General features: G+C 44.5%; 1 protein-coding gene across 1 annotated transcript in view; it reads right to left on the minus strand.

The window, feature by feature from the left end:
- Positions 1-10,168: 10,168 nt before the first annotated feature.
- LOC309554277 (uncharacterized protein) overlaps positions 10,169-26,899 on the minus strand; it is a 48,527-nt gene continuing 31,796 nt past the window's right edge. Inside the window, exons 5-6 of the mRNA XM_082255921.1 lie at positions 13,545-13,655; positions 10,169-10,217 (exon numbers count right to left, since the gene is read on the minus strand). Coding sequence (XP_082112047.1) covers positions 10,195-10,217; positions 13,545-13,655 — 134 coding nt within the window. The 3' untranslated portion in view covers positions 10,169-10,194. The remainder of the gene's footprint in view (positions 10,218-13,544; positions 13,656-26,899) is intronic.

Genomic DNA, 26,899 nt, shown 5'->3' on the forward strand with positions numbered 1-26,899 from the left:
TAGGAGACGGCGAGACCCCAACCAAGCTGCGGCGGTTTGTGGGGTCTGAGGCAGTTATGGTGTCTGGTGGAGTGCTTGGAGCCCTCGGGAAGCACTAGGAGCATCCGTCAGGAGCACCAGCAGGACATGGGCCACAGGTTCAATCCAGTTTGGTTTCATATACTGAAAAATAAACAACAATCTGTGCCGCACTTCACTCATACTATAAACCACTATTACATTAAACCAGTGTAAATAGACCTAAATCCACCAAAGTAAATAACGTGGGCCAATGTTCTATATCTTGCACATATTGTGTCAAGATGTCATTATATCACATAGAAACATAGAAACATAGAATGTGTCGGCAGATAAGAACCATTTGGCCCATCTAGTCTGCCCAATATATCTGAATCCTATGAATAGTCCCTGGCCCTATCTTATATGAAGGATAGCCTTATGCCTATCCCATGCATGCTTGAACTCCTTCACTGTATTTGCAGCTACCACTTCTGCAGGAAGGTTATTCCATGCATCCACTACTCTCTCAGTAAAGTAATACTTCCTCATATTACTTTTAAACCTTTGCCCCTCTAATTTAAAACTGTGTCCTCTTGTGGTAGTTTTTCTTCTTTTAAATATGCTCTCCTCCTTTACCGAGTTGATTTCCTTTATGTATTTAAAAGTTTCTATCATATCCCCTCTGTCTCTTCTTTCTTCCAAGCTATACATGTTAAGGTCCTTTAACCTTTCCTGGTAAGTTTTTTCCTGCAATCCATGTACTAGTTTAGTAGCTCTTCTCTGAACTCTCTCTAGAGTATAATTCAAATGATGTGCATTTCTTTAGATGATTAATAATTCCACCAAACTGTGGAAAAACATCTGGGATAAACGACTGTACACTTAATATATGTATAAGGGGGGAAGGGGAATATGAAGGATAAAATGGGGGATAAAAAGGATATTGCAGGGGATCGGCACGTTGGTAGAATGTATATAATGTGGTATAAATTATATATAAAATAAAAGTACATGACATAGCATCAATGTAAAATAGTTTATAGAAAAGCCGATGCCCTATATAGGTATTAATGAGGTAAAACGGGAAAGGGGGGGACAAAAGCGGGACTTTAAATGAGGTGTGCGGAGTCGGTGGTCACAATAAAGAATGCAATTTTATAAAGATAAAGGTTTTAATGTATATCATGAGGAAATAGCATATATGGCATAAACACATTGATACAGGTGACATCAACAATACATGTGTGAAATGGCACAATCCCAATGTAATAAAAGGCATCGTAGATACCAAATAATAACTCAAGAAATACACAATGAGAAAAATAGATCATTGATAAAAACATTAAAACAGGTAACATGTTAATATTGGTAAGGAGTGCATCCATATTAGACTCGACGCGTTTCGTGGATACATTCCACTCGTCAGGAGCCAAGTGCACCCCAAATCATAATTTCAAGGGAAGGTCATTTCATACAAGATGTTGTAGATGGATGCTCCCAAGGGGTCAGAGAAGTCTGTTCCGGGAGCTGTAGGAGCCCAGACTGGGGACAAAGGCACACCACACAGGCATTCTACGATGTCATGAAGGTGACAAAAGTGTTTGGGAGATGATATCAAGATGTTGATCTCCAAGGATATCTATGGGTAAGGATGTTCGATTAATATAAAGAAAATTTTTTTCTCACTGTGACTACAGTGACGGGTAGGGAGTAATCAAGTTGATATAAAGGGTAAATCTAGAGGTAAGTATAAATACCTAGATGAATTAAATTCAATTAATCGAGGGAGATAAGCTGGATCATCTGAAAAACTTCAGGAATGCTGAAAAAGGAGAAAACTAATTGGTAAAAATATATAAAAAAAAAAAAAAAAATATATGAGAGTGTATATATGTATATTGGAGAATATACGTAAAAGGCCACACCCAGCAATGACATTGAGTGAATAATGGTGACAGAATAAAGTGAGGTGCGAATTGTGAAAGCAAAAGTGAAAGGGTGAATAAAGGTGAAAAATAAGGGGGAGAAAAAAGGGGGGGGGGAGGTGCTTCAGTGTTGGGTAACAATCAAAAGAAAAATAGGAAAGCCATGGGAGTGAAAATTGAGGAATAGGGTGCAAAAGTGTCCAAACCACCAAGGGCAGTGATAGAGAATGTGAAAGGGTAAAGGTGCTCAGAGCAGCATCAAGGGGCAAATGAGGTGACAACAGGGAATGCCAGGAGGAATACCTAACGTCCGCAGCGATGGGGCTCCTAGCGTCACGTCCGCGCTCAAAAGTGGAGGAGGCGCTGTCATGTCCAGGATCAAAGCGCCGTCCCGGATCCGGACAAACGCCACCTCCCTAAGTATGAGCGCGAGAGTGGAATCACATGGCGGCGCGAGGACGCTGTCAATAGACGTCACACGCACAGCATGGATGACGTGGCGCCGAGGCGCGACGGGAAGCCGCCCATACCCCCGCGCCCAATCAACGGATGGGCAGAAGGGGGGAGAAGGGAGGCCGCCGAAGCGCCTCGCAGCTCCCGGAAGTAAACGACAGACCATGGGATATATACAACCTAGTAATAGCAATCTATAGAATACAAACAAGTTACTACCCATGACAAAAGGGACATACTCGAAATAAATATGTATAAATGGATATTGCCAAGATAGTAGCAAGCCCAAGACTGTACACTTAAGTATGGTATATTTATACTTGCGTCCCTCTCAGTGGACTATACATGCTCCGGATTGCTGGATTTCAACAGATTCTCCTTATGCTAGTGCATAGTCTCTTGGTGTCTCCACTTAGCTGCACATAAGAAAAGGGAAACTGCCAAACATAGTGCTTTATCTTTTTTAAAAAACTATTTATTAGTTATAAAATTATTACCATAAAAACTTCTAGATGTAGACTCACTTGTTCTAGGTGTTAACAGCGTACCACACTATACATCGCATACAGCATACACAATGTGTTCAGAAATGCCAATATACACCCTGTTTCTGGTATATTAACACACTGTTTTGCCTGTAAAAAGTCCTGATGTCATCAAGGCCCTCCCCTATGGGTTACTTCACGTGGCTTCATCAGGGAGATTCTGATTAGTCGGCACGGCGTTTTAACGTATATACCATTCGGTCTGTGCCATTTTGTCTCTATTCAATTTCTTATGCGCCATTTTACCTGAGACCATACTTCATATCTTATACCACTGCAAGCACATATTGTCATTTAATTGTCTGCTGTAAAGGTATTTATGCATAATGCACCAATGCTGGATTCACCTAGGCCAGAGGTAGCTGTAAGGATTGGGACTCATACAGATTAGTTGGCTATCCCCCTCTACAAGGGCGGACTGGGTCGGGGGGACGGGGGGCAATTTCCCCCTGGGCCGCTCTGATGTCATGTAAAAGGGCCACTGTGTCGCCAGCTCAGAACTGCGCACACGCAGTTCCAGAGCTGGCCGAGTGCGGCTGTACATGCGATATGTTCTGTCACAGGGCTGACAGTTTGTGTTATAGAACGAGTTACCCAGCCCCTCCCTCCTCCACAGGGATGGCTGCTAGAGGCTGCATCTGCCCTCTCTTTGCCCGTCCACACTATGTGCTGTCTGTGAAGAGGATATTTGAGTGGGAAAGTTCAAGCTGAGCAGTCGGCTTGACAGACAGAGCCTTAAATGAATCCAGTGAATGTCCAGTACCCGTCCAAGTAAGTGAGCTTCTCCTCACCTCTCCTCCCTCCCTGCTGTCTCTCTCTCCCCCTCACTGCAGAGAGATTTATATTTATAGCAGCCTGTGCAGTACCTTGCAATAGGCGCAATGCACTGGGCTCACACTGGTATGGTGTGGTTTGGCTGCAGTGCTGGTGTACTGGCAGCCTTTCTTCATGTTACCCCCCGTCCCATAGACCTCCTATTAGACTGCACATTTTTACTGCATGTTCTGAAAGTGCACAAAAAATCCTGCATGCTGCATCTTTGGTGCACTTTCTGAAAATGCAGCAAAAACGCACAACCTACAAGAAGTGTAAGGGACTGCGGCTAAGGAAAACTGCCCGTACACTAGCACTGCAGCTAAACCGCAGCACACCAGTGTGGGCCTAAAGGCTTGTACGTACTTACAGCAGGCACTGCCACTCCACTGAAAAGTCATCCATGCTCAGGTCACTTTTCAAAAGGCATTTGACAGGCAGTGAGGAGATTTCCTCCTTGCCTGTATTAACTTCCTAAATGCCAGTCCCTCCAGGTTAATGGCAATTTCTAAAAGGGGGGGCTCCACTTAGGTGTAGAAATTCACTTTGAACTTCACCTTATTTCTATTCTATCCACCTTATTGTTTGCACATTTATTACCTAAAGAGAGTTATGGAAATAAGGTGGAGTTCAAAGTGAATTTCTTCACCTAAGTGGAGCCCCCCTTTTAGAAGATTTGAGGATTTTATTAAACCCAAAGACTAATGGAATTAAGCCAGCATAGACAGATTGAAATTTCTGCTGAACTGGCAGGATTTAGATCTATCTATGTGCATACTGGTTGTAAAGAATTTATCAACTGACTTCAGTACAACCAGCGTGTCTTTTTTTTGTTGATCACTGCTGGCTGTTATAGCTTCTGGCAGTGTTAACTGTATTCTGATAGCTGGGAAACGTTCACACACCAACACACGACTCTTATGGAAGTTTGGCAAATCAAATGCCAGGCTTCCCTAGCTTTACACCTGTGTGGCTGCCAGCAAGTCTGGACACAAGTCAGCACAGGCTCCTGGAAACACAGGAGGATAGCCAGTAAGAGGAGAGCTGGGATATGATGTTACTTACTGTACGTCATATCCCTTCCACTCCTAAACCTGCTCCACTGCAGCACCAGGCCCACAATGCCCTTAATCTGGCCTTTGGGGCCGGTGCACAAGCATGTGCCTGCATGTGCCTGCATGTGCTTTTCTCACTACCCGCAATTGGCACAGGAGGAGCCTGCAGCCTGGAAAACCTGGTGGTTGTGCCCAGGGAGACAGCAAGCAGGACTTGCGTGTTGAGCCTGCTGTGCTCACTGTGACTCTCAGCTACTCTGCTTGCTTGGCTTGCCCAGTGGTGTGGTGTTCACTCACCAGAGAAGGTCCAAACTCCACAAGTAGAGCTTAGTGTGGCAGTAGTGAAAGCAAAGACTTTAGTGTTCATCTTCCTGCAGTCTCTTTGGTCTGTGTACTGAGTGTGGGGAAGGGGCAGGCTCTCTGTCTCATTCTCTCTGGGGGCAATCATGCGGAGCAGTCTGTGAGACTGCTCCACATAATTGCCGGCACAGAGAGTGACCGCTTCACACTGTCCGCACAGAGAGTGACCGCTTCACACTGCCCGCACAGAGAGTGACCGCTTCACACTGCCCCCATAGAGTGAGACCGCTTCACTCTGCCTCCACAGAGTGAGACCGCTTCACACTGCCCCCACAGAGTGAGACCGATTCACACTGCCCCCACAGAGTAAGACCGCTTCACACTGCCCCCACAGAGTGAGACCGGTTCACACTGCCCGCACCGAGTGAGACCGGTTCACACTGTCCGCACAGAGTGAGACCGGTTCACACTGCCCGCACAGTGAGACCGGTTCACACTGCCCGCACAGTGAGACCGGTTCCCACTGCCTGCACAGAGAGAGAGAGACCGCTCTACATTGCCTGCACAGAGAGAGACCGGTTCACACTGTGGAGCAGTCTCTCTCTTTCTCTATGTGCAGGTAATGTGGAGCGGTCTCTCTCTCTGTGTAGGCAATGTGGAGTGGTCTCTCTCTCTCTCACTCTCTCTGTGCAGGCAATGTGGAGCGGTCTCTCTCTCACTCTCTCTCTCTCTGTGCAGGCAATGTGGAGCGGTCTCTCTCTCTGTGCAGGCAATGTGGAGCGGTCTCTCTCTCTCTGTGCGGGCAATGTGCAGCGGTCTCTCTCTCTCTCTGTGCAGGCAATGTGGAGCGGTCTCTCTCTCTCTGTGCAGGCAATGTGGAGCGGTCTCTCTATCTCTGTGCAGGCAATGTGGAGCGGTCTCTCTCTCTCTCTCTTTGCAGGTACTGTGGAGCGGTCTCTCTCTCTCTGCAGGCAATGTGGAGCGGTCTCTCTCTCTCTCTGCAGGCAATGTGGAGCGGTCTCTCTCTCTCTCTGCAGGCAATGTGGAGCGGTCTCTCTCTCTCTCTCTGCAGGCAATGTGGAGCGGTCTCTCTCTCTCTCTGCAGGCAATGTGGAGCATTCTCTCTCTCTCTCTGCAGGCAATGTGGAGCGGTCTCTCTCTGTGCAGGTAATGTGGAGCGGTCTCTCTCTCTCTCTCTCTGTGCAGGTAATGTGGAGCAGTCTCTCTCTCTGTGCAGGCAATGTGGAGCAGTCTCTCTCTCTCTCTTTGTGCAGGCAATGTGGAGCGGTCTCTCTCTGTGCAGGCAATGTGGAGTGGTCTCTCTCTGTGCAAGCAATGTGGAGCGGTCTCTCTCTCTCTCTGTGCAGGCAATGTGGAGCAGTCTCTCTCTCTCTCTGTGCAGGCAATGTGGAGCAGTCTCTCTCTCTCTCTGTGCAGGCAATGTGGAGCAGTCTCTCTCTCTCTCTGTGCAGGCAATGTGGAGCGGTCTCTTTCTCTCTCTCTCTCTGTGCAGGCAATGTGGAGCGGTCTCTCTCTCTCTCTCTCTCTCTGTGCAGGCAATGTGAAGCGTTCTCACTCTGTGCAAGCAATGTGGAGCGGTCTCTCTCTCTCTGTGCAGGCAATGTGGAGCCGTCTCTCTCTCTCTGTGCAGGTAATGTGGAGCGGTCTCTCTCTCTCTCTCTGTGCAGGCAATGTGGAGCGGTCTCTCTCTCTGTGCAGGCAATGTGGAGCGGTCTCTCTCTGTGTGGGCAATGTGGAGCGGTCACCCTCTCTCTCTCTGTGCAAGCAATGTGGAGCGGTCTCCCTCTCTCTCTGTGCGAGCAATGTGGAGCTATCTCCCTCTCTCTGTGTGCGAGCAATGTGAAGTGATCTCTCTCTCTGTGCAGACAGTGTGAAGCGGTCTCTCTCTCTGTGTAATGCAGTCTCTCTCTCTCTGTGCAGGCAGTGTGGAGCGGTCTCTCTCTCTGTGTAATGCAGTCTCTCTCTCTGTGCAGGCAGTGTGGAGCGGTCTCTCTCTCTCTAAGGCAATGTGGAGGGGTCTCTCTCACTCTCTGTATGGCAATGTGGAGCAGTCTCTCTCTCCCTCTCCCTCTCTCTCTTGGGCAATGTGGAGCAGTCTCCCTCTCTCTCTCTCTCTCTGTGTGGGCAATGTGGAGCAGTCTCCCTCTCTCTCTGTGTGGGCAATGTGGAGCAGTCTCCCTCTCTCTCTCTCTGTGTGGGCAATGTGGAGCAGTCTCCCTCTCTCTCTCTCTCTCTGTGGGCAATGTGGTGCAGATGGATGGTGAGCTGATTCGGTGGTTCAATGGGCCACTTGACTGGACTTGCCCCCCAGGCCTAAGGCTGCCAGCCCTCCCCTGCCCCTCTACCTCCATTAAAGGCTGCTGCTAAAGGATTTTTGCTCAAGAATATGTTTTCTTGTATCTGTTCTACATTTTAGAATATCCTGCATCCTCATCCCTCTATCCTGTTTGAAGCACCGCAATAAATCTACAAAGAGAAATCCCCTGGACTAAGCCTGTGTTTGTTGATGTGCGTGGAACTGGTGTCTGGGCCTGGAAGCTTCTGAACTGGTAATGAAGACTTTGTCATTCTCAGTGGCCCCTCCAGTGGTGAACACTACATGGGCTAAATGAAAAAGAAAACATCACCTTAACAATTCTCTTTTTACAAATGTTTACTGATTTAAAAACATTACAAGGAATAACTGACAGTGCCTAATATGATTTATCAATTGTTTAAAACAAGCAGGAGATAAATACAGCATGAATAGCATTTCTCCAATATAAATACCCTGCATAAAACAGATAAAAAGAGTTTAAATGCATGAAAAAAATACATTTTCATATTAACCCCATCCATATTTTTTTAGCGTAAAGTGCATAGTATTACTCACTTTATAAAAAAGCGATGGTGTAATCACACCATACGTTGTTTACCACATCCATATCTAAACTTTCAGAATTATGTTTCTTTCTTACATCACATTGTATTATGGTTTATAAACTATATCAGCATCAAAACAGATACTGTATATAAAAAGGTAACACTCCAAAAATTGCAATACGTATTTAAATATTTTAAAAGAGAATTGGTACAAGCTAGGACTTAACCATTGGGTAGTTCAGTGGATATGCAGCTGGCTAAAGGATAGATACCAGAGTGTGGTTGTAAATGAGGTTCACTCTGAACAGAGATGAGTCACTCGTGGTGCACCACAAGGCTCTGCATTAGGTCCTGTTCTATTTAATTTATTTGTAAGTGATATAAATAAAGGTTGGTTGGGCAAGGTATGTCTTTTCCTCGTGACACAGAGGTGTGTAATTGGGTTTATATCCGTGGAGGTGTCTGTAACATGGAACATGATTTGGCATTGCTGGAAGATTGCTCAAAGCAGTGGAGACTGCAGTTCAATGTTTCTAAATGTAAAAAAAAAAAATTAACTAGAGAAAAAGAATCCCCTGAGCGAGTACAAAATTGGGGGTGCAGTGTAGAAGAAGAAAACTATTTGGGGATACTTTTGTCAAATGATTGCAAAATGAGCAAACAGTGTGACCAGGCACTGGGAAAAGCGAATAGAATTCTAGGATGCATTATTAGAGGGGTCACCAGCACGAGGAAGGAGGTCCTGGTTCCCCAATATAGATCTTTAGTGAGACCTAATTTAGAATACTGTGTCTAGTTCTGGAGACCTCACTTACATAAAGATATTGATAAGATAGAACGAGTCTAGAGACTGATAAAAAAAAAGAGTTGGGGAATAAAACATATCAAGAGTGACTTGAGGAACTTAATATGTACAGTCTGGAGGAAAGAAGGGAAAGGGGAGACATGATTGAAACCTGTGGGGGTGAATAAAATTCGGGAGAGCAGTTTTTTCAATATGAAACCAAAATCAAGAACACTGGGAAAGGACCTCAAACTAACTGGAGGAAAATTCAAAACTAATCTTAGAAAGTATTTTCCTGGCACATCATGGCAGCACACACTGGGTTGTGACTCCACCCCCCACAACTTGATAGGATTGCTTAGCTATAGATTTTGAAGGAGAGACCCCACAGCATTCCCTTTTTTTTCCTCACCTGACAGGATGGATGGATGGACGGATGAATGGATTCACGTAGGCAACTTACCACACTCTACCCCAGCCAGGTTAAGCCTCTCCTGGATGAAAGTCCTATCTTGTATCGTCTCTAATAGAGCTAAATGGATGGAACCCCAATCTGGTGGTTTCGGGGGAATTTGTAAATGCCTGTGTTGCATACAAGCCTTAAATACCATATTTATCGGCGTATAACACGCACTTTTTCCTCCTAAAATGGAGGGCAAAGCACCAGTGCGTGTTATACGCCAATATAGTAAAAAAAAAAAGCCGGGCAGCGCTGAGAGGAAGAGGAGGGGGGTGGGCCGGGCGGAGCAGAAGGAAGGACGAGTGGCTGCTGTCATAGGAAGTCCCGCCTCCTATGATAGACAGCACAATGGCCCAATGCCGGGACATGGGAGGTGTGACGTCTATCATAGGCGCCGGGACGTCAGATGACAGCGGTGGCTCGTACTCGCTTCTCCTCGCACGGCCCGCCCACCTCTGCCTCAGCGCTGCCCGACTTTTTAAAAAAAAATATATTGGCCATCTGTGCAGGCGATCTGTGCTGGCGATCTGTGCAGGCGATCTGTGTTCTGCTCCGCCTGGCCCGCCCCCCTCCTCTTCCTGAAGAAACACCCAGTCTTCCTTTCTCAGGCTGTAAAAGTCAAAAACCTCCTCAACAACAGATCAGCAGAAGTCCTTTTGAAGACGCGCCCATTCAACCTGTACAGGTGGGAGCCCGTACAAGTGAAAAGTAGGTTATCCCTCTCTGCTCAAAATAAAGAAATCTGTTTTGTGTGGAGTCTCTGCTGCAAAGGTAAAGTTTATCTGACATGAATAAGGTTTTATCCTTTGTTCTATTACAGTACATAAAATGGTGAAATTTCAAGTAGTCATAAACATATACAATGCAGAGGCATCCAAATATCATTACAATGTCATAAAGACAGCAGATTGCCACTTTCTGTTAATGACATAACTGCAGTTCTGTGTTTTGTGCTCTGCCTTCAACAAAGTACAAGTTAAGCACCAGGAACATCTGTATCTGTAAAACAATGACAGAATATTTATTAAAAATGCACTTCTCATATCATTAAAGTATTCTAAAAATATTAAAGATGATGTAGAGTAGTTTAATTCATTTTAATAATTTTAAATTATGTTCAGGAATAAAAGATCATTTGTATAAACTTATGACCAAAACCCATATAGTCTCTCTTTAAAACCCAAATTCCGCCAACTCTAACCCTACCCTTAAAGTATAACCAGTTTTTAGACACCTGCCTGTTTTTTTTCTCTGTTTCCCCAAATTTTGAGGGGACACTAGAACAGGAATAGAAGAAAAATCTTCCAATACTGACACTTGTTCTGGTGACCCTGGGTAATACCGAGGATTTCCCTCACTTTATAGGGATTTTCGTTCACTTTTTTGTTGTAGCTATGGGACATACACTGAAGGGAAATCTCCCTAATGGAATAGAGATGACAAAACACCTGACAGGGGTTAAAACCCTCCCTTACCCTATCCAAAACAAAAAACACAATTTGCCTTCAGCTTTACTAGAATACTTCTGGAGTGAGCAGAAAAAGATAAGCCCCTGTCAATTGTTTATTGCTGTCTGTGTCTCTCTTTAGGAGATCATAGCAAGAAGAGAGGGAAGTATCCCTAACTGGGGAAGGGCTAGAACCTATATCTGTGTATCATTTCTATCTCAAGTGGGAAGATTTTCCCCTTTCCTCCTGTCTGGGTAATTACTGTCAGACCACCCTTCCTGCTATATACAAAAATGATTTTTCTAGAGTTGGGGTATATTAAAACTAACAGCTTGCTTCACACTATTCCAATACCCCCGGTAGATCCAAATGACATAGACCCTACTCCATGCATTACTGGTGTCAGAATTTACAATTAAATGATTATTGCAATTGTTCACCCACAAATATATTAACTATTTCTACGTAAATACAGTAAATGGTAAAGCGTCTTTCCTTAAAGTGATGGTAAAGTCTTGTGTTTTATTTTATGTTTCTTTTATAACAACCATGTTGCACTTACCTGCTCTGTGCAGTTGGTTTTGCACTGAGCATCCCAGATCCTCCTCTTCTTTGCTGCTCCTGGCTTCTCCCTCCTGTGGAGTGCCCCCACAACAAGCAGCTTGCTATTGGGGCACCCAAGCCGAGCTGCAGTTTCATGTGTTCATTCAGACATGGAGCTGTTGTTCGGCCCCGTCCACTCTCTCTCCTGATTGGCTAACTAACTTTGATTGACAGCAGCTGGTTCCGATGGCAATGCTGCTGTGTCCCAGCCAACCAGGAGGGAGAGTCCCCGATGGCAGAGGGACTCGTGGACATCATTGTAATAATGATGGGGCTCAGGTGAATATTAGGGGTGCTGGGGCGGCTGCTTCACACAGGAAGGCTTTTTATCCTAATGCATTGAATTACCTTCTGCCTTTACAACTCCTTTAATTGATTTGTATATACTCTACCTCTCAATAAAAGCATATTTCGTTTACTCCAGGCTATATCTGGAGTGGACCACAAAACAGCAATAGCCTAGTCTTTCAACTGCTCAGATTGCACTATTGTAATCCACCCCTTTCTAATTACAAGCGTGGACATATCTGCACCATTCTAGCTGGAAATCTGTACTCAACAACTGGTTCATGCATCAGGTAGCTTACAAACTAATGTCCCTGTCATGTAAATACAGTATCTCACAAAAGTGAGTACACCCCTCATTTTTTTGTAAATATTTTATTATATCTTTTCATGTGACGACACTGAAGAAATTACAATTTGCTACAATGTAAAGCAATGAGTGTACAGCTGGTATAACAGTGTAAATGTGCTGTCCCCTTAAAATAACTTAACACACAGCCATTTTTGTCTAAGCCGCTGGCAGCAAAAGTGAGTACACCCCTAAGCAAAAATGTCCAAATTGGGCCCAAAATGTCAATATTTTGTGTGGCCACCATTATTTTCCAGTACAGCCTTAACCCTGTTGGGCATGCAGCTCACCAGAGCTTCACAGATTGCCCCTGGAGTCCACTGGAGATGTTAGAGAATTTGCCCTCCTCCACCTTCCATTTGAGGATGCCTCACAGATGCTCAATAGGGTTTAGGCCTAGAGACATGCTTGTCCAGTCCATCACCTTTACCATCAGCTTCTTTAGCAAGGCAGTGGTCGTCTTGGAGGTGTGGTTGGGGTCATTATCATGCAGCCCAGTCTCCGAAGGGAGGGGATCATGCTCTGCTTCAGTATGTCACAAAACACGTTGGCATTCATGGTTCCCTCAATGAACTGTAGCTCCCCAGTGCAGGCAGCACGCAGCACTCATGCAGCCCCAGACCAGAACACTCCCACCACTATGATTGACTGTAGGCAAGACACACTTGTCTTTGTACTCCTCACCTGGTTGCCACCACACATGCTTGACAGCAACTGAACCAAATAAGTTTATCTTGGTCTCATCAGAGCACAGGACATGGTTCCAGTAATCCAAGTCCTTAATCTGCTTGTCTTCAGCTAACTGTTTGCGGGCATTCTTGTGCATCATCTTTAGAAGAGGCTTCCTTCCTTCTAGGACAAGAGCCATAAAGATCAATTTGATGCAGTGTGTGTGGCGTATGGTCTGAGCACTGACAGGCTGACCCCCCATCCCTTAAACCTCTGCAGCAATGCAGGTGGCATTTATACATCTATTTCCCAAAGACAACCTCTGGATATGACGCTGAGAATGTGCACCCAACTTCTTTGGTCGACCATGGTGAGGCCTGTTCTGAGTGGAACCTGTCCTGTTTAACCGCTGTATGGTCTTAGCCACCTTGCTGCAGCTCAGTTTCAGGGTCTTGGCAATCTTCTTATAGCCTAGGCCATCTCTATGTAGAGCAACAATTCTTTTTGTTCAGATCCTCAGAGTTCTTTGCCATGAGGAGCCATGTTGAACTTCCAGTAACCAGTATGAGAGAGTGAGAGCAATAACACCAAATTTAACACACCGGCTCCCCATTCACACTAACGAGTCACATGATACTGGGAAGGGAAAATGGCTAATTGGGACATTTTCAATTAGAAGTGTACTCACTTTTGTTGCCAGCGGTTTAGACAATAATGGCTGTGTGTTGAGTTATTTTGAGGGGACAGAAAATGTACAATGTTATACAAGCTTTACTTTACATTTTAGCAAAGTGTAATTTCTTCAGTGTTGTCACATGAAAAGATATAATAAAATATTTACAAAAATGTGAGGGGTGTACTCACTTTTGTGAGATTCTGTATATCCGACTTGGTAAATCACTTTTTGATGCAGTTCCTTTTAAAATTCTCTAGGAAACTGAATGTGCATCCTTTATAATAAGCAAAACTTACATTTTCGTTTAACTGTTCTACATACAATTAGAACACTTGCAGCAAAAGCTGGTGCCAAACAAATACTTCTGACAAAATATACAATTTTCAGTTGGCTAAACGCCTCTTCCTCTGAAACACAAAAAGAGAGGGCTGTTATTGGCTTTTTAAATTGTGGTAGTTTCTAAATCACAACATGGTCCTCTGTAGAATGAGCAGCTGGAACCCATATTTATTAAAAACTGTAGGCTATTTTCCACCCAGCAGTCTATTACTGTGTATGTAATGCAAGGTGAGTCTGTGTTACAGCAAAATACAGCACTCTGAAAGATGACCTTCAAAATCCACAATTTCAGACATTTCATTCCATATCATGGGTTACATCACCACCATGTTGCAACTGGAGCCTAGAAAGAAAATCTCAAAAATGTTCATGAATCAAAAGTGTTTAGCACCAGGATATTGATGCTATTACTATCTCAGCAAAGTATTCTTGTTTTTCTGTAATATTAAAGTGTCACTAAACCCACATCATAAAAAAATATCAATAAATGCTATATTACATGCTGTTCATACTCACTCAGGCTGGGTTCACACATATGCGAATTGGATGCGGGTTTCCCTGCATCCAATTCGCATGACAGGAGAGTGTGACTCTCAATGGAGCCAGTTCACACAGCTCGGGGGCGGCTGCGGTCCGCAATTGGAAAGGGTCCTGTGTGTCTTTAGTTCCAATTCAGGTGAAAATTCAGGCAAACATATTGACCTGATTTGCACCTGAATCAGTGAACAGGGACGCACCCGACCCCTGCTGTGAGTCACGGCCACAGCATATGTGAACCCAGTCCTAGTCACTAGGAAATGTGTTTTCTATATGTTGGCAGCTATGCACATGCTTGGTTTTCAGTAAGTTTCTATGCTGAGCATTTCCTACCTATCACATCTGAGCTATAGAGGCAGACATGTGGACGAATACATCATGGTAAATGACAGCCCACTTCCTCCATGTCCACTAAATGGCTAAACACAATGGGGGCAGGATATTACATGTAGATTGATGGAAGCTTCACCTCCCTCGTATTCTAAGACACAGACGGAAGACACTTATTGCCAAAAAATAATAAATAATAATAAATAAATAAAAAATGTTTCCCTGTAGACAGGCTGGGAAGGAGCTGGGTCATGTGACAGCTGTATATTAATTAGGAAAAAGGTACTTTATTTATTATTCAAATAATTACAGTGCCATCATCCATATACAGAAAGAGAAAGGACTATATAAACAATGTGTATTTTTTATCAGTTTAAGTAAATATGCTGCAGAAAATATTAGGGCAGTGTTATGGTTATGTTGAAATTGTGTTAGGGTCAATGTCAAATAGATGGGGCTGATCATCATAGGAGATAAATGTAAAGTTATGCACTTGGGGGCTAAAAACATGCATGCATCATACACACTAAGAGGAGAACAGCTGGGGGAGTCAATGGTGGAGAAGGATCTGGGTGTTCTGGTAGATCATAAGCTTAATAATAGCATGCAATGCCAAGCTGCAGTTTTTAAAGCAAGCAAAATACACTCCAGAGAGAGTAATATGGATATACACTCCAGAGAGAGTGATATCATCTTGCTCCTGTATACATCATTAGTAAGACCTCATTTGGAATATGCAGTTAAGTTTTGGGCACCAGTTCACAAAAAAGGATATCGGAGAGAACCGGAGAAAGTGCAAAGAAGCGCAACCAAACTGATAAGAGGCATGAAGGAGCTCAGCTATGAGGAAAAATAAACTGAATTGAATGTATTCTCTTTTGAAAAGAGGAGATTAAGGGGGAATAGCATCAACATGTATAAATATAAAAGTGGTCCATATAGTAAACTTAGTGTAGAATTATTCACTTTCAAGTCATTACAGAAGACAAGGGGGCACTAATTATGTCTGGAGGAAAAGAGATTTAAGAGCTGTGAAAATGAGGAATAGACTCCCTCAATAATTAGTTCTAGCCAGCTCAGTAGATTGCATTAAAAAAAAGTACTGTCTGTTATCGCTAGATTTTGGCAACAAAAGACAATTCCCTCTCTAGCTGATTGGGCTTGTGAAATGGACAAGGTTGTATCCCATAAAATTATGTGGACCGTGTGGTTACACTTCCAGTTTTCCTTTGCTTTTGAAGCTTTTGTAGCAGATGAATCTAACAATGCTTCCCCTGGGACCCCCCCCCCCCCCAATGTGTAGGTGGCCTTCCCCTTTCTTTCCTATAGTCCTATACCTACATTTCCATTTGCCCCTTTCCCCCCTTCTCTTTTTTTTTTCCCTCTCTTTCTCCTTGTTACATTTTCTTCTCTCTTCCTATTTTCCTTTTCCACTTTTCTTTCTGCTACCCTTTGTTTTTCTCCTTGGTCTCTCTTATTTCTGATATATTACTGTGGTTCTATTTCTTGTAGCACCACTATATATTCATGACTAATCTGATACGATCTCTAACATTACATTACTAGTGGTCTATGGAATTCATTTTCTATACAGATTTTTTTATATATTCACTTTACCATGCCCTAGAGTTCTTTATTGTATCATAACCCTGTGATGTTTAGTTTCCTATTACTACGGTATTAATGTGTACTTATACATCCACTAAAAAAGACTAACACTCTCATGTTTATTCTATGTACTGTTTGAAACCTAATAAAACAGATTTAACACAAAAAAAGAACCGGATGCATTCCTAAATGCGGTAATATGTAACTGGATATTAATATTTAGCGATAATAACGACAGAGTTAGTTGATCGAGGGAAAGATTGTCTCATGTGGGATAAGGAAGGGATTTTTTTCCCCCACTGGGGTGAATTGGATCATGCTTTATTGGGAAGAGAGGGGGGTTGCCTTCCACTGGATCAACTGTGGGTATAGGATTGTGTGTATGGAGGTTTTCTGTTTGTGTCAGTTTTTTTTTTTATTGGTTAACCTAGATAGACTAGTGTCTTTTTTCAATCTGACTAACTATGTAACTCGTTATAACAGTGCTGTAAAAAAGTATTTCCCCCTTCCTCATTTATTTCTTTTTTTTTGCATGTTTGCCATAACCTGAGTAAATACAAAATCCAGTTTTTAAATGACGATTTCATTTATTAGGGGAAAAGAGCTGTGCAAACCTGCCTGGCCCTATCTGAAAAAGTAATTGCCCCCTAAACCCAATAACTGGTTGTGCCGCCCTTGGTGGCAACAACTGCAATCAAGAAAGAGTTTGCAATAACTAGCAATGAGCCTTTCACATCACTGTGGAGGACTTTTAGCCCACTCTTCTCTGCAGGATTGTTTTATTTTAGCTACATTGGAGGGTATTCCAGCATAAATGGCCTGTTTAACGTCATGCCACAGCATCTAAATCGGATTTCTATCCGGACTTTGACTAGGCCACTCCAAAACCTTAACTTTGTTTTTTTGAGCCATTCAGAGGTGGACTTGCTGGTGGGTGTGTTTCGGATCATTGTCCTGCTGTATAACACAAGTGCACTTGAGCTTGAGGTCACAAACTGATTGCCAGACATACTCCTTCAGGATTTTCTGGTAGAGCGCCTAATTCATGGTTTCATCAATTATGGCAAGTCATTCAGGCCCTGAAGCTGCAAAGCAGGCCCCTGACCATCACACTACCACCACCATGTTTGACTGTTGATATGATGTTCTTTTAATGAAATGCTGTGTTCGTTTTACACCAGATGTAATGGGACGCACACCTTCCAAAAAGTTCAACTTTGGTCTCATCATTCCATAGAATATTTTCCCAAAAATCTTGGATAATCAAGTTGTTTTTTGGCAAAACTGAGATGACCCTTTATGTTCTTTTTGGTCAGCAGTGGCTTTTGCCTTGGAACTCTCCCATGGATGACATTTCTGCCTAGTCTCTTTCTTATTGTTGAATCATGAACACTGACCTTAACTGAGGGAAGTGAGGCCTGCATTTATTTACATGTTGTCTGGATTCTTTTATGACCTCCTGGATAAGTCGTGGTTGTGCGTTTCGGTAATTTTGGTAGGCCACTCCTGGGAAGGTTCACCATCTGTGTTTTCTCCATTTGTGGATAATGGCTCTCACTGTGGTTTGCTGGAGTCCCAAAGCCTTAGAAATGGCTTTGTAACCCTTTCCAGACTGATACATGTCAATTACTTTGTTTCTCATCCGTTCTTGAGTTTCTTGAGACCGTGGCATGATGTTTTGCTTTTTGAGATCTTTTAGCGTGCTTCAGACAGCTTCTATTTAAGTGATTTCCTGATTCAACAGGTCTGGCAGTAATCAGACCTGGGTGTGGCAAGTGAAATTTAACTCAACTTTCAATAAAAAATTTAGTTAATCACGGTTCATTCATGATTAGGGTTGAGCGGACACCTAGATGTCCGTGTTCGACGGGTTCGGCCGAACTTTAAAAAAAAGTCCGGGTCCGTGTCCCGGACTTTTACCAAACTTTTCCCGGACACCGAACCCCATTGAAGTCAATGGGGACCCGAACTTTAAGGCACTAAAATGGCTCTAAAACACCAAAGGAAAGGGCTAGAGTGCTGCAAATGGCAGCAAAACGTAATTAAGAGCATGGCAAGTGCTCTGCAAACAAATGTGGATAGGGAAATAACTTAAAACAACAAAAAAAAACAGAAAAATAAAACAATGTTCTTCTTCATCTCTGAAGGACGAGGCCCATATGGAGTAGGAGGGAGGTTGAGGTGGTGGTGGATGTGGCGGTGACATAGGCGTGCGCACAGGGTGTGCTGGGTGTGCCTGGGCACACCCTAATCACCTAGGGCACATAGCATTGCCAGTGAGGAGATGGGAAAGATCTCCCTGGGACCTGCTCTGCTCTATTTCTCCTTGCCTACAGGTACATGGCCCCGATACATTACTCTCCCTGCTGGCAAACACATGCATGTGTATTTCAACTTTGGGGTGCACACCTTAATGCAATAGGCTGCGCACACCTATGGGCGGTGTAGGTGGAAGCGGCGGTGGAGGAGGACCAGGGCCGGATTAACAGCATCATGGGCTTGGTGCTGAGGATTTTGAAGGGCCTTAAGGGCCGTGCCTTGCCATGCACCCAGAGGAGGAAGGGTGCAGCCATGCATGCCTAATTCAACATGGGATGCTGTCTCTGAAGCCCATAAACACATCCATGCATCGCCAACTGTCCCTCCTTGTCCGGCCTTCACGCTGTGTGGGGAGGTTCTGAGGGTGCTGCCTGGGGAAGCGAGCATAGAAGCCAGACTTCTGTGTTTACAAGTGACAGAAGAGCGGTAACAGTGAATATGGCCAACCCGGGGCCTATATAAAAGGTAGGGGCCTGGAGCTGCAGCTCCAATAGCCCCTACATTAATCTGGCCCTGAGGAGGAGGACGAGGTAGCCAACACTGCTTCTTTTCAAAAATTTTAAATGAGGGTACACCCCAAAAGAGTGAGAAAGAGCAAAAATGGAACAATGGGTGGGTAAGGTCGGTATCCATTGCTATTCTGCATAAGGTACGGAAAAGTCCCGTGGGATCCATGCCTGGTTCATTTTAATGAACGTGAGCTTGTCCACATTGTCTCTGGACAGGCGGCTGCGCTTGTCTGTTATAACGCCCCCAGCCGTGCTAAATACCCGTTCAGATAATACACTGGCTGCAGGGCACGCCAGCACCTCCAAGGCGTAAAGGGCAAGCTCAGGCCATGTGCCCAATTTGGAGACCCAGAAGTTGAAGGGGGCAGACCCGTCATTCACTACATGTAGGCGTGTGCACACATACTGCTCCACCATGTTGGTAAAATGCTGCCTCCTGCTAAGACGTTCCATCTGAGCTGCTGGTGCTGCTGTTTGTTGTGGCGTGCTGACAAAGCTTTTCCACATTTCGGCCATGCTAACCCTGCCTTCTGAGGTGCTGGCGGTGCCCTGGTTGCGTTGGCGACCTCCTCCTCCTCCTCCTCTGCCTTGTGCTTCCACTGTGGCCCCGCTGTCAGATGGGAATGCCAGCAGCATGGCGTCTACCAGCGTGCGCTTGTACTCGCGCATCTTGCGATCGCGCTCCAGTGAGTGAATTAAGGACGGTACGTTGTCCTTGTAACGGGGATCCAGCAGCGTGGCCACCCAGTAATCAGCACAAGTTAGAATGTGGGCAACTCGGCGGTCGTTGTGGAGACACTGCAGCATGTAATCGCTCATGTGTGCCAGGCTGCCCAGAGGCGACGAAAGGCTGTCCTCTGTGGGAGGTGTATCGTCCGTGTCCTCTGTATCCCCCCAGCCACGCACCAGTGATGGCCATGAGCTGGCCTGGGTGCCACCCTGCTGTGAACATGGTTCCATCTCCTCCTCCAGCTCCTCCTCCTCCTCATCCTCCTCATCCTCCAGAACTGTGCCCCTGCTGGACAATTGTGTCCCTGGCGTTTGTGTGTGCAGGAACCCACCCTCGGAGCCCCTTGCGAATGACTGCCCTGAAAGCCTTTGAAATGTTACCTCTTCATCCTCCTCCTCCTCCTCCTCATCCTGTGCCACATCCTCTTCCATCATCGCCCAAATTGTTTTTTCAAGGAGGCATAGAAGTGGGATAGTTAAGCTGAGAATGGCGTCATTGCCACTGGCCATGTTGGTGGAGTACCCAAAACAGCGCAACAAGGCACAATATATGCAAATGTCAAATATGCAAACTATGCCGCAATTTAATGTTTTTTACACCAAAAGGGTGTGTATTGAATAGCGGAATAGGATAAAAAACTGTGTATCTCACACGTACAAACACAGACTAGGCCCGATTAAATTTTTTCCTACCCTAAAGGGAGGATGAGGAAGAGGAGTATGGAACATGCAGCACCCTCAAATCTTCAGAAGTATGAGATGAACCCCAAAAACTTGGAAAGGTGGATCTCTCTCACACGTACCAACACAGACTATCCCCCAATTTAACTGATCCCCAAAGGTTTTTGATTAAATAGCGGAATAGAAAATATGATCCAAAAAAAGTGTATGTATATCACACGTAAACAACCACACTAGGCCCCAATTACTATTGTTTGTACCCCTAAAAGGCTAGATGAGGAGTAGGGGGGGTATGGAACAGGCAGCACCCTCAAACCTTCAGAAGTATGAGATGAACCCCAACAACTTGGAAAGGTGGATCTCTCTCACACGTACCAACACAGACTATCCCCCAATTTAACTGATCCCCAAAGGTTTTTGATTAAATAGCGGAATAGAAAATATGAACCAAAAAAAGTGTATGTATATCACACGTACACAACCACACTGGGCCCCAATTACTATTGTTTGTACCCCTAAAAGGCTAGATGAGGAGTAGGGGGAGTATGGAACAGGCAGCACCCTCAAACCTTCAGAAGTATGAGATGAACCCCAACAACTTGGAAAGGTGGATCTCTCTCACACGTACCAACACAGACTATCCCCCAATTTAACTGATCCCCAAAGGTTTTTGATTAAATAGCGGAATAGAAAATATGATCCAAAAAAAGTGTATGTATATCACACGTACACAACCACACTAGGCCCCAATTACTATTGTTTGTACCCCTAAAAGGCTAGATGAGGAGTAGGGGGGGTATGGAACAGGCAGCACCCTCAAACCTTCAGAAGTATGAGATGAACCCCAACAACTTGGAAAGGTGGATCTCTCTCACACGTACCAACACAGACTATCCCCCAATTTAACTGATCCCCAAAGGTTTTTGATTAAATAGCGGAATAGAAAATATGATCCAAAAAAAGTGTATGTATATCACACGTACACAACCACACTAGGCCCCAATTACTATTGTTTGTACCCCTAAAAGGCTAGGAGTAGGGGGAGTATGGAACAGGCAGCACCCTCAAACCTTCAGAAGTATGAGATGAACCCCAACAACTTGGAAAGGTGGATCTCTCTCACACGTACCAACACAGACTATCCCCCAATTTAACTGATCCCCAAAGGTTTTTGATTAAATAGCGGAATAGAAAATATGATCCAAAAAAAGTGTATGTATATCACACGTACACAACCACACTAGGCCCCAATTACTATTGTTTGTACCCCTAAAAGGCTAGATGAGGAGTAGGGGGGGTATGGAACAGGCAGCACCCTCAAATCTTCAGAAGTATGAGATGAACCCCAAAAACTTGGAAAGGTGGATCTCTCTCACACGTACCAACACAGACTATCCCCCAATTTAACTGATCCCCAAAGGTTTTTGATTAAATAGCGGAATAGAAAATATGATCCAAAAAAAGTGTATGTATATCACACGTACACAACCACACTAGGCCCCAATTACTATTGTTTGTACCCCTAAAAGGCTAGATGAGGAGTAGGGGGGGTATGGAACAGGCAGCACCCTCAAATCTTCAGAAGTATGAGATGAACCCCAAAAACTTGGAAAGGTGGATCTCTCTCACACGTACCAACACAGACTATCCCCCAATTTAACTGATCCCCAAAGGTTTTTGATTAAATAGCGGAATAGAAAATATGATCCAAAAAAAGTGTGTGTATATCACACGTACACAACCACACTAGGCCCCAATTACTATTGTTTGTACCCCTAAAAGGCTAGATGAGGAGTAGGGGGGGTATGGAACAGGCAGCACCCTCAAACCTTCAGAAGTATGAGATGAACCCCAACAACTTGGAAAGGTGGATCTCTCTCACACGTACCAACACAGACTATCCCCCAATTTAACTGATCCCCAAAGGTTTTTGATTAAATAGCGGAATAGAAAATATGATCCAAAAAAAGTGTATGTATATCACACGTACACAACCACACTAGGCCCCAATTACTATTGTTTGTACCCCTAAAAGGCTAGATGAGGAGTAGGGGGGGTATGGAACAGGCAGCACCCTCAAACCTTCAGAAGTATGAGATGAACCCCAACAACTTGGAAAGGTGGATCTCTCTCACACGTACCAACACAGACTATCCCCCAATTTAACTGATCCCCAAAGGTTTTTGATTAAATAGCGGAATAGAAAATATGATCCAAAAAAAGTGTATGTATATCACACGTACACAACCACACTGGGCCCCAATTACTATTGTTTGTACCCCTAAAAGGCTAGATGAGGAGTAGGGGGAGTATGGAACAGGCAGCACCCTCAAACCTTCAGAAGTATGAGATGAACCCCAACAACTTGGAAAGGTGGATCTCTCTCACACGTACCAACACAGACTATCCCCCAATTTAACTGATCCCCAAAGGTTTTTGATTAAATAGCGGAATAGAAAATATGATCCAAAAAAAGTGTATGTATATCACACGTACACAACCACACTGGGCCCCAATTACTATTGTTTGTACCCCTAAAAGGCTAGATGAGGAGTAGGGGGAGTATGGAACAGGCAGCACCCTCAAACCTTCAGAAGTATGAGATGAACCCCAACAACTTGGAAAGGTGGATCTCTCTCACACGTACCAACACAGACTATCCCCCAATTTAACTGATCCCCAAAGGTTTTTGATTAAATAGCGGAATAGAAAATATGATCCAAAAAAAGTGTATGTATATCACACGTACACAACCACACTAGGCCCCAATTACTATTGTTTGTACCCCTAAAAGGCTAGATGAGGAGTAGGGGGGGTATGGAACAGGCAGCACCCTCAAACCTTCAGAAGTATGAGATGAACCCCAACAACTTGGAAAGGTGGATCTCTCTCACACGTACCAACACAGACTATCCCCCAATTTAACTGATCCCCAAAGGTTTTTGATTAAATAGCGGAATAGAAAATATGATCCAAAAAAAGTGTATGTATATCACACGTACACAACCACACTAGGCCCCAATTACTATTGTTTGTACCCCTAAAAGGCTAGGAGTAGGGGGAGTATGGAACAGGCAGCACCCTCAAACCTTCAGAAGTATGAGATGAACCCCAACAACTTGGAAAGGTGGATCTCTCTCACACGTACCAACACAGACTATCCCCCAATTTAACTGATCCCCAAAGGTTTTTGATTAAATAGCGGAATAGAAAATATGATCCAAAAAAAGTGTATGTATATCACACGTACACAACCACACTAGGCCCCAATTACTATTGTTTGTACCCCTAAAAGGCTAGATGAGGAGTAGGGGGAGTATGGAACAGGCAGCACCCTCAAATCTTCAGAAGTATGAGATTGTGTTCACTGTACCCCACAAAGATTGAGTTCACTGCACCCCACAATGATTGTGTTCACTGCCCCCCACAAAGATTGTGTTCACTGCACCTCACAAAGATTGTGTTCACTGTACCCCCCAAAGATTGTGTTCACTGCACCCCACAAAGATTCTGTTCACTGTACCCCACAAAGATTGTGTTCACTGCACCCTAAAAGGATGTTGTTCACTGCACCCCACAAAGATTGTGTTCACTGCACCCTAAAAGGATGTTGTTCACTGCACCCCAAAAAGATTGTGTTCACTGTACCCCCCCAAAGATTGTGTTCACTGCACCCCACAAAGATTGTGTTCACTGCACCCCAAAAAGATTGTGTTCACTGTACCCCCCAAAGATTGTGTTCACTGCACCCCAAAAAGATTGTGTTCACTGTACCCCCCAAAGATTGTGTTCACTGCACCCCACAAAGATTCTGTTCACTGTACCCCACAAAGATTGTGTTCACTGCACCCCAAAAAGATTGTGTTCACTGTACCCCCCAAAGATTGTGTTCACTGCACCCCAAAAAGATTGTGTTCACTGTACCCCCCAAAGATTGTGTTCACTGCACCCCACAAAGATTCTGTTCACTGTACCCCACAAAGATTGTGTTCACTGCACCCCAAAAAGATTGTGTTCACTGTACCCCCCCAAAGATTGTGTTCACTGCACCCCACAAAGATTCTGTTCACTGCACCCCACAAAGGATTTTGTTCACTGCACCCCAAAAAGATTGTGTTCACTGCACCCCAAAAAGGATTTTGATCACTGCACCCCAAAAAGGATGTTGTTCACTGCACCCCAAAAATGATTTTGTTCACTCCACCCCAAAAAGATTGTGTTCACTGCACCCCACAAAGATTGTGTTCACTGCACCCCAAAAAGATTGTGTTCACTGTACCCCCCAAAGATTGTGTTCACTGCACCCCACAAAGATTCTGTTCACTGTACCCCACAAAGATTGTGTTCACTGCACCCCAAAAAGATTGTGTTCACTGCACCCCAAAAAGGATGTTGTTCACTGCACCCCAAAAAGGATGTTGTTCACTCCACCCCAAAAAGATTGTGTTCACTGCACCCCACAAAGATTGTGTTCACTGCACCCCAAAAAGATTGTGTTCACTGCACCCCAAAAATGATTTTGTTCACTGCACCCCAAAAAGGATTTTGTTCACTGCACCCCAAAAAGGATGTTGTTCACTCCACCCCAAAAAGATTGTGTTCACTGCACCCCAAAAAGATTGTGTTCACTGCACCCCACAAAGGATTTTGTTCACTGCACCCCAAAAAGATTGTGTTCACTGCACCCCAAAAAGGATGTTGTTCACTGCACCCCAAAAAGGATTTTGTTCACTGCACCCCAAAAAGATTGTGTTCACTGCACCCCACAAAGGATTTTGTTCACTGCACCCCACAAAGATTGTGTTCACTGCACACCAAAAAGGATTGTGTTCACTGCACCCCAAAAAGATTTTGTTCACTGCACCCCAAAAAGATTGTGTTCACTGCAGCCCAAAAAGATTGTGTTCACTGCAGCCCAAAAAGATTGTGTTCACTGCAGCTCACACACAGAAAAATGGATGTGGATCACTGACACCTGCCTATCTCCAATCCCACACCACACAGCAATATCGATTGTAGTTTGTAGAACACAGTTTCCCTAAAATTCAGCAGACTCTGTCCCTAACAGGATTGAGAAGAGATCGTAGATCAGGATTGAGTGCAGATTCACCCCACCCCCCACACAGCAATATCGATTGTAGTTTGTAGAAGACACTGACCCTATAATTCAGCAGACTCTATCCCTAAAATGCCTACAACTCGCCCTGCCTAAACACTCCGACCTGTCCCTCAATTCTATCCGGACACAAATGGTTTTTTCCTGCCTATCTTTCCCTAATCAGCAGCCAGCACATTGATGTGTGCTCTGTCCCTTAGCTAAGCAGCAGAATGACGCTGCTGCGGCGGCTGCCTCGAACTTATAAAGACTTGGTCACATGCTTCAGACGGCCAATCACAGCTACTAAGACATTTGCAGGCATGGCTGGGATGGCTTAAGGCACACCAGTTAAACGATTGTTGATTGGCTGTTGAAAGCCCGCCATGAAAAGAGCGCCAAAGCATGCAAAACCCGGAAATAAAACGACCGAACACGGATTTTTACCCGAACATACAGTAAAGTGTCCGTGTCCGTGTTCGGGTAAAAAAAATCCAATTATTCGGTACGAACACGAATAATACAGTCCGTGTTCGCTCAACACTATTCATGATTTAACAAGGAGGGGATTACTTTTTCACATAGGGCCAGGCAGGTTTGGGCATTTTTTTCCCTTAACCACTTTACCGCTGAGTACTGGAATAGTACTGCGGCAAAGTGGCACGATCCCGTCTGACGACGTAGACCTACGTCGCCAGACTCCTAGCCTGTAGGCGGTGCTCGCGCGCCGCCGGAGGCGCGCTCCCGCTGTTTTCATTCACAGCGGGAGTCGGGACAGGGGAGGAGCAGCGGCGATCACAGCTGCTCTGCCCCGATCATCGGGGATCTAGTGTGGAGATCCGCCAGCCTGTGTAAACACAAGCGGGCGGATCTCCCCAGTGACAGGGAGTGACAGATCGGAGTGTTCAGCATAGCTGGACATCCGATCTGTCCCTGTCTCACACAGTCACCTCCCCCCCCCCCACACGTCAGTAAGCACCAGGCATACATTAACCCCTCCCTCTGCAATAAAATTAACCCCTTCCCTGCCAGTGTCATTTTTACAGTAACAGTGCATATTTATAGCACTGATTACTGCAGTAATGTCACTGGTACCCCCAAAAGTGTCAAAAATGTCAGTCAAGGGTCCGATCTATCCGCCGCAATGTCGCAGTCCCGCAAAAAAAAACGCAGATCGCGGCCATTACGCGTTAAAAAAAAAACACCAAAATGACATAAATCTTTCCCTTTGTTAGTAAACGCAATAACTTTTGCGCAAACCAATCAAAATACGCTTATTGCGATTTTTTTTACCAAACATGGGTAGCAGAAAACAAATTGGCCAAAAATTTTTAAAAAAAATTGGTTTTTACATCTTTTTTGGGGGGAATTTCATATAAAAAAATGTTAAAAATATTGTTATTTTTTCAAAATAAACGCTCTTTTTTTGTTTATAGCGCAAAAAGTAAAAATCGCACAGGTGATCAAATACCACCAAAAGAAAGCTCTGTTTGTGGGAAAAAAA

This window comes from Pelophylax lessonae (genome assembly GCF_965119305.1).
Source record: "Pelophylax lessonae genome assembly, chromosome: 4".
Classification (NCBI taxonomy): Eukaryota; Metazoa; Chordata; class Amphibia; order Anura; family Ranidae; genus Pelophylax; species Pelophylax lessonae.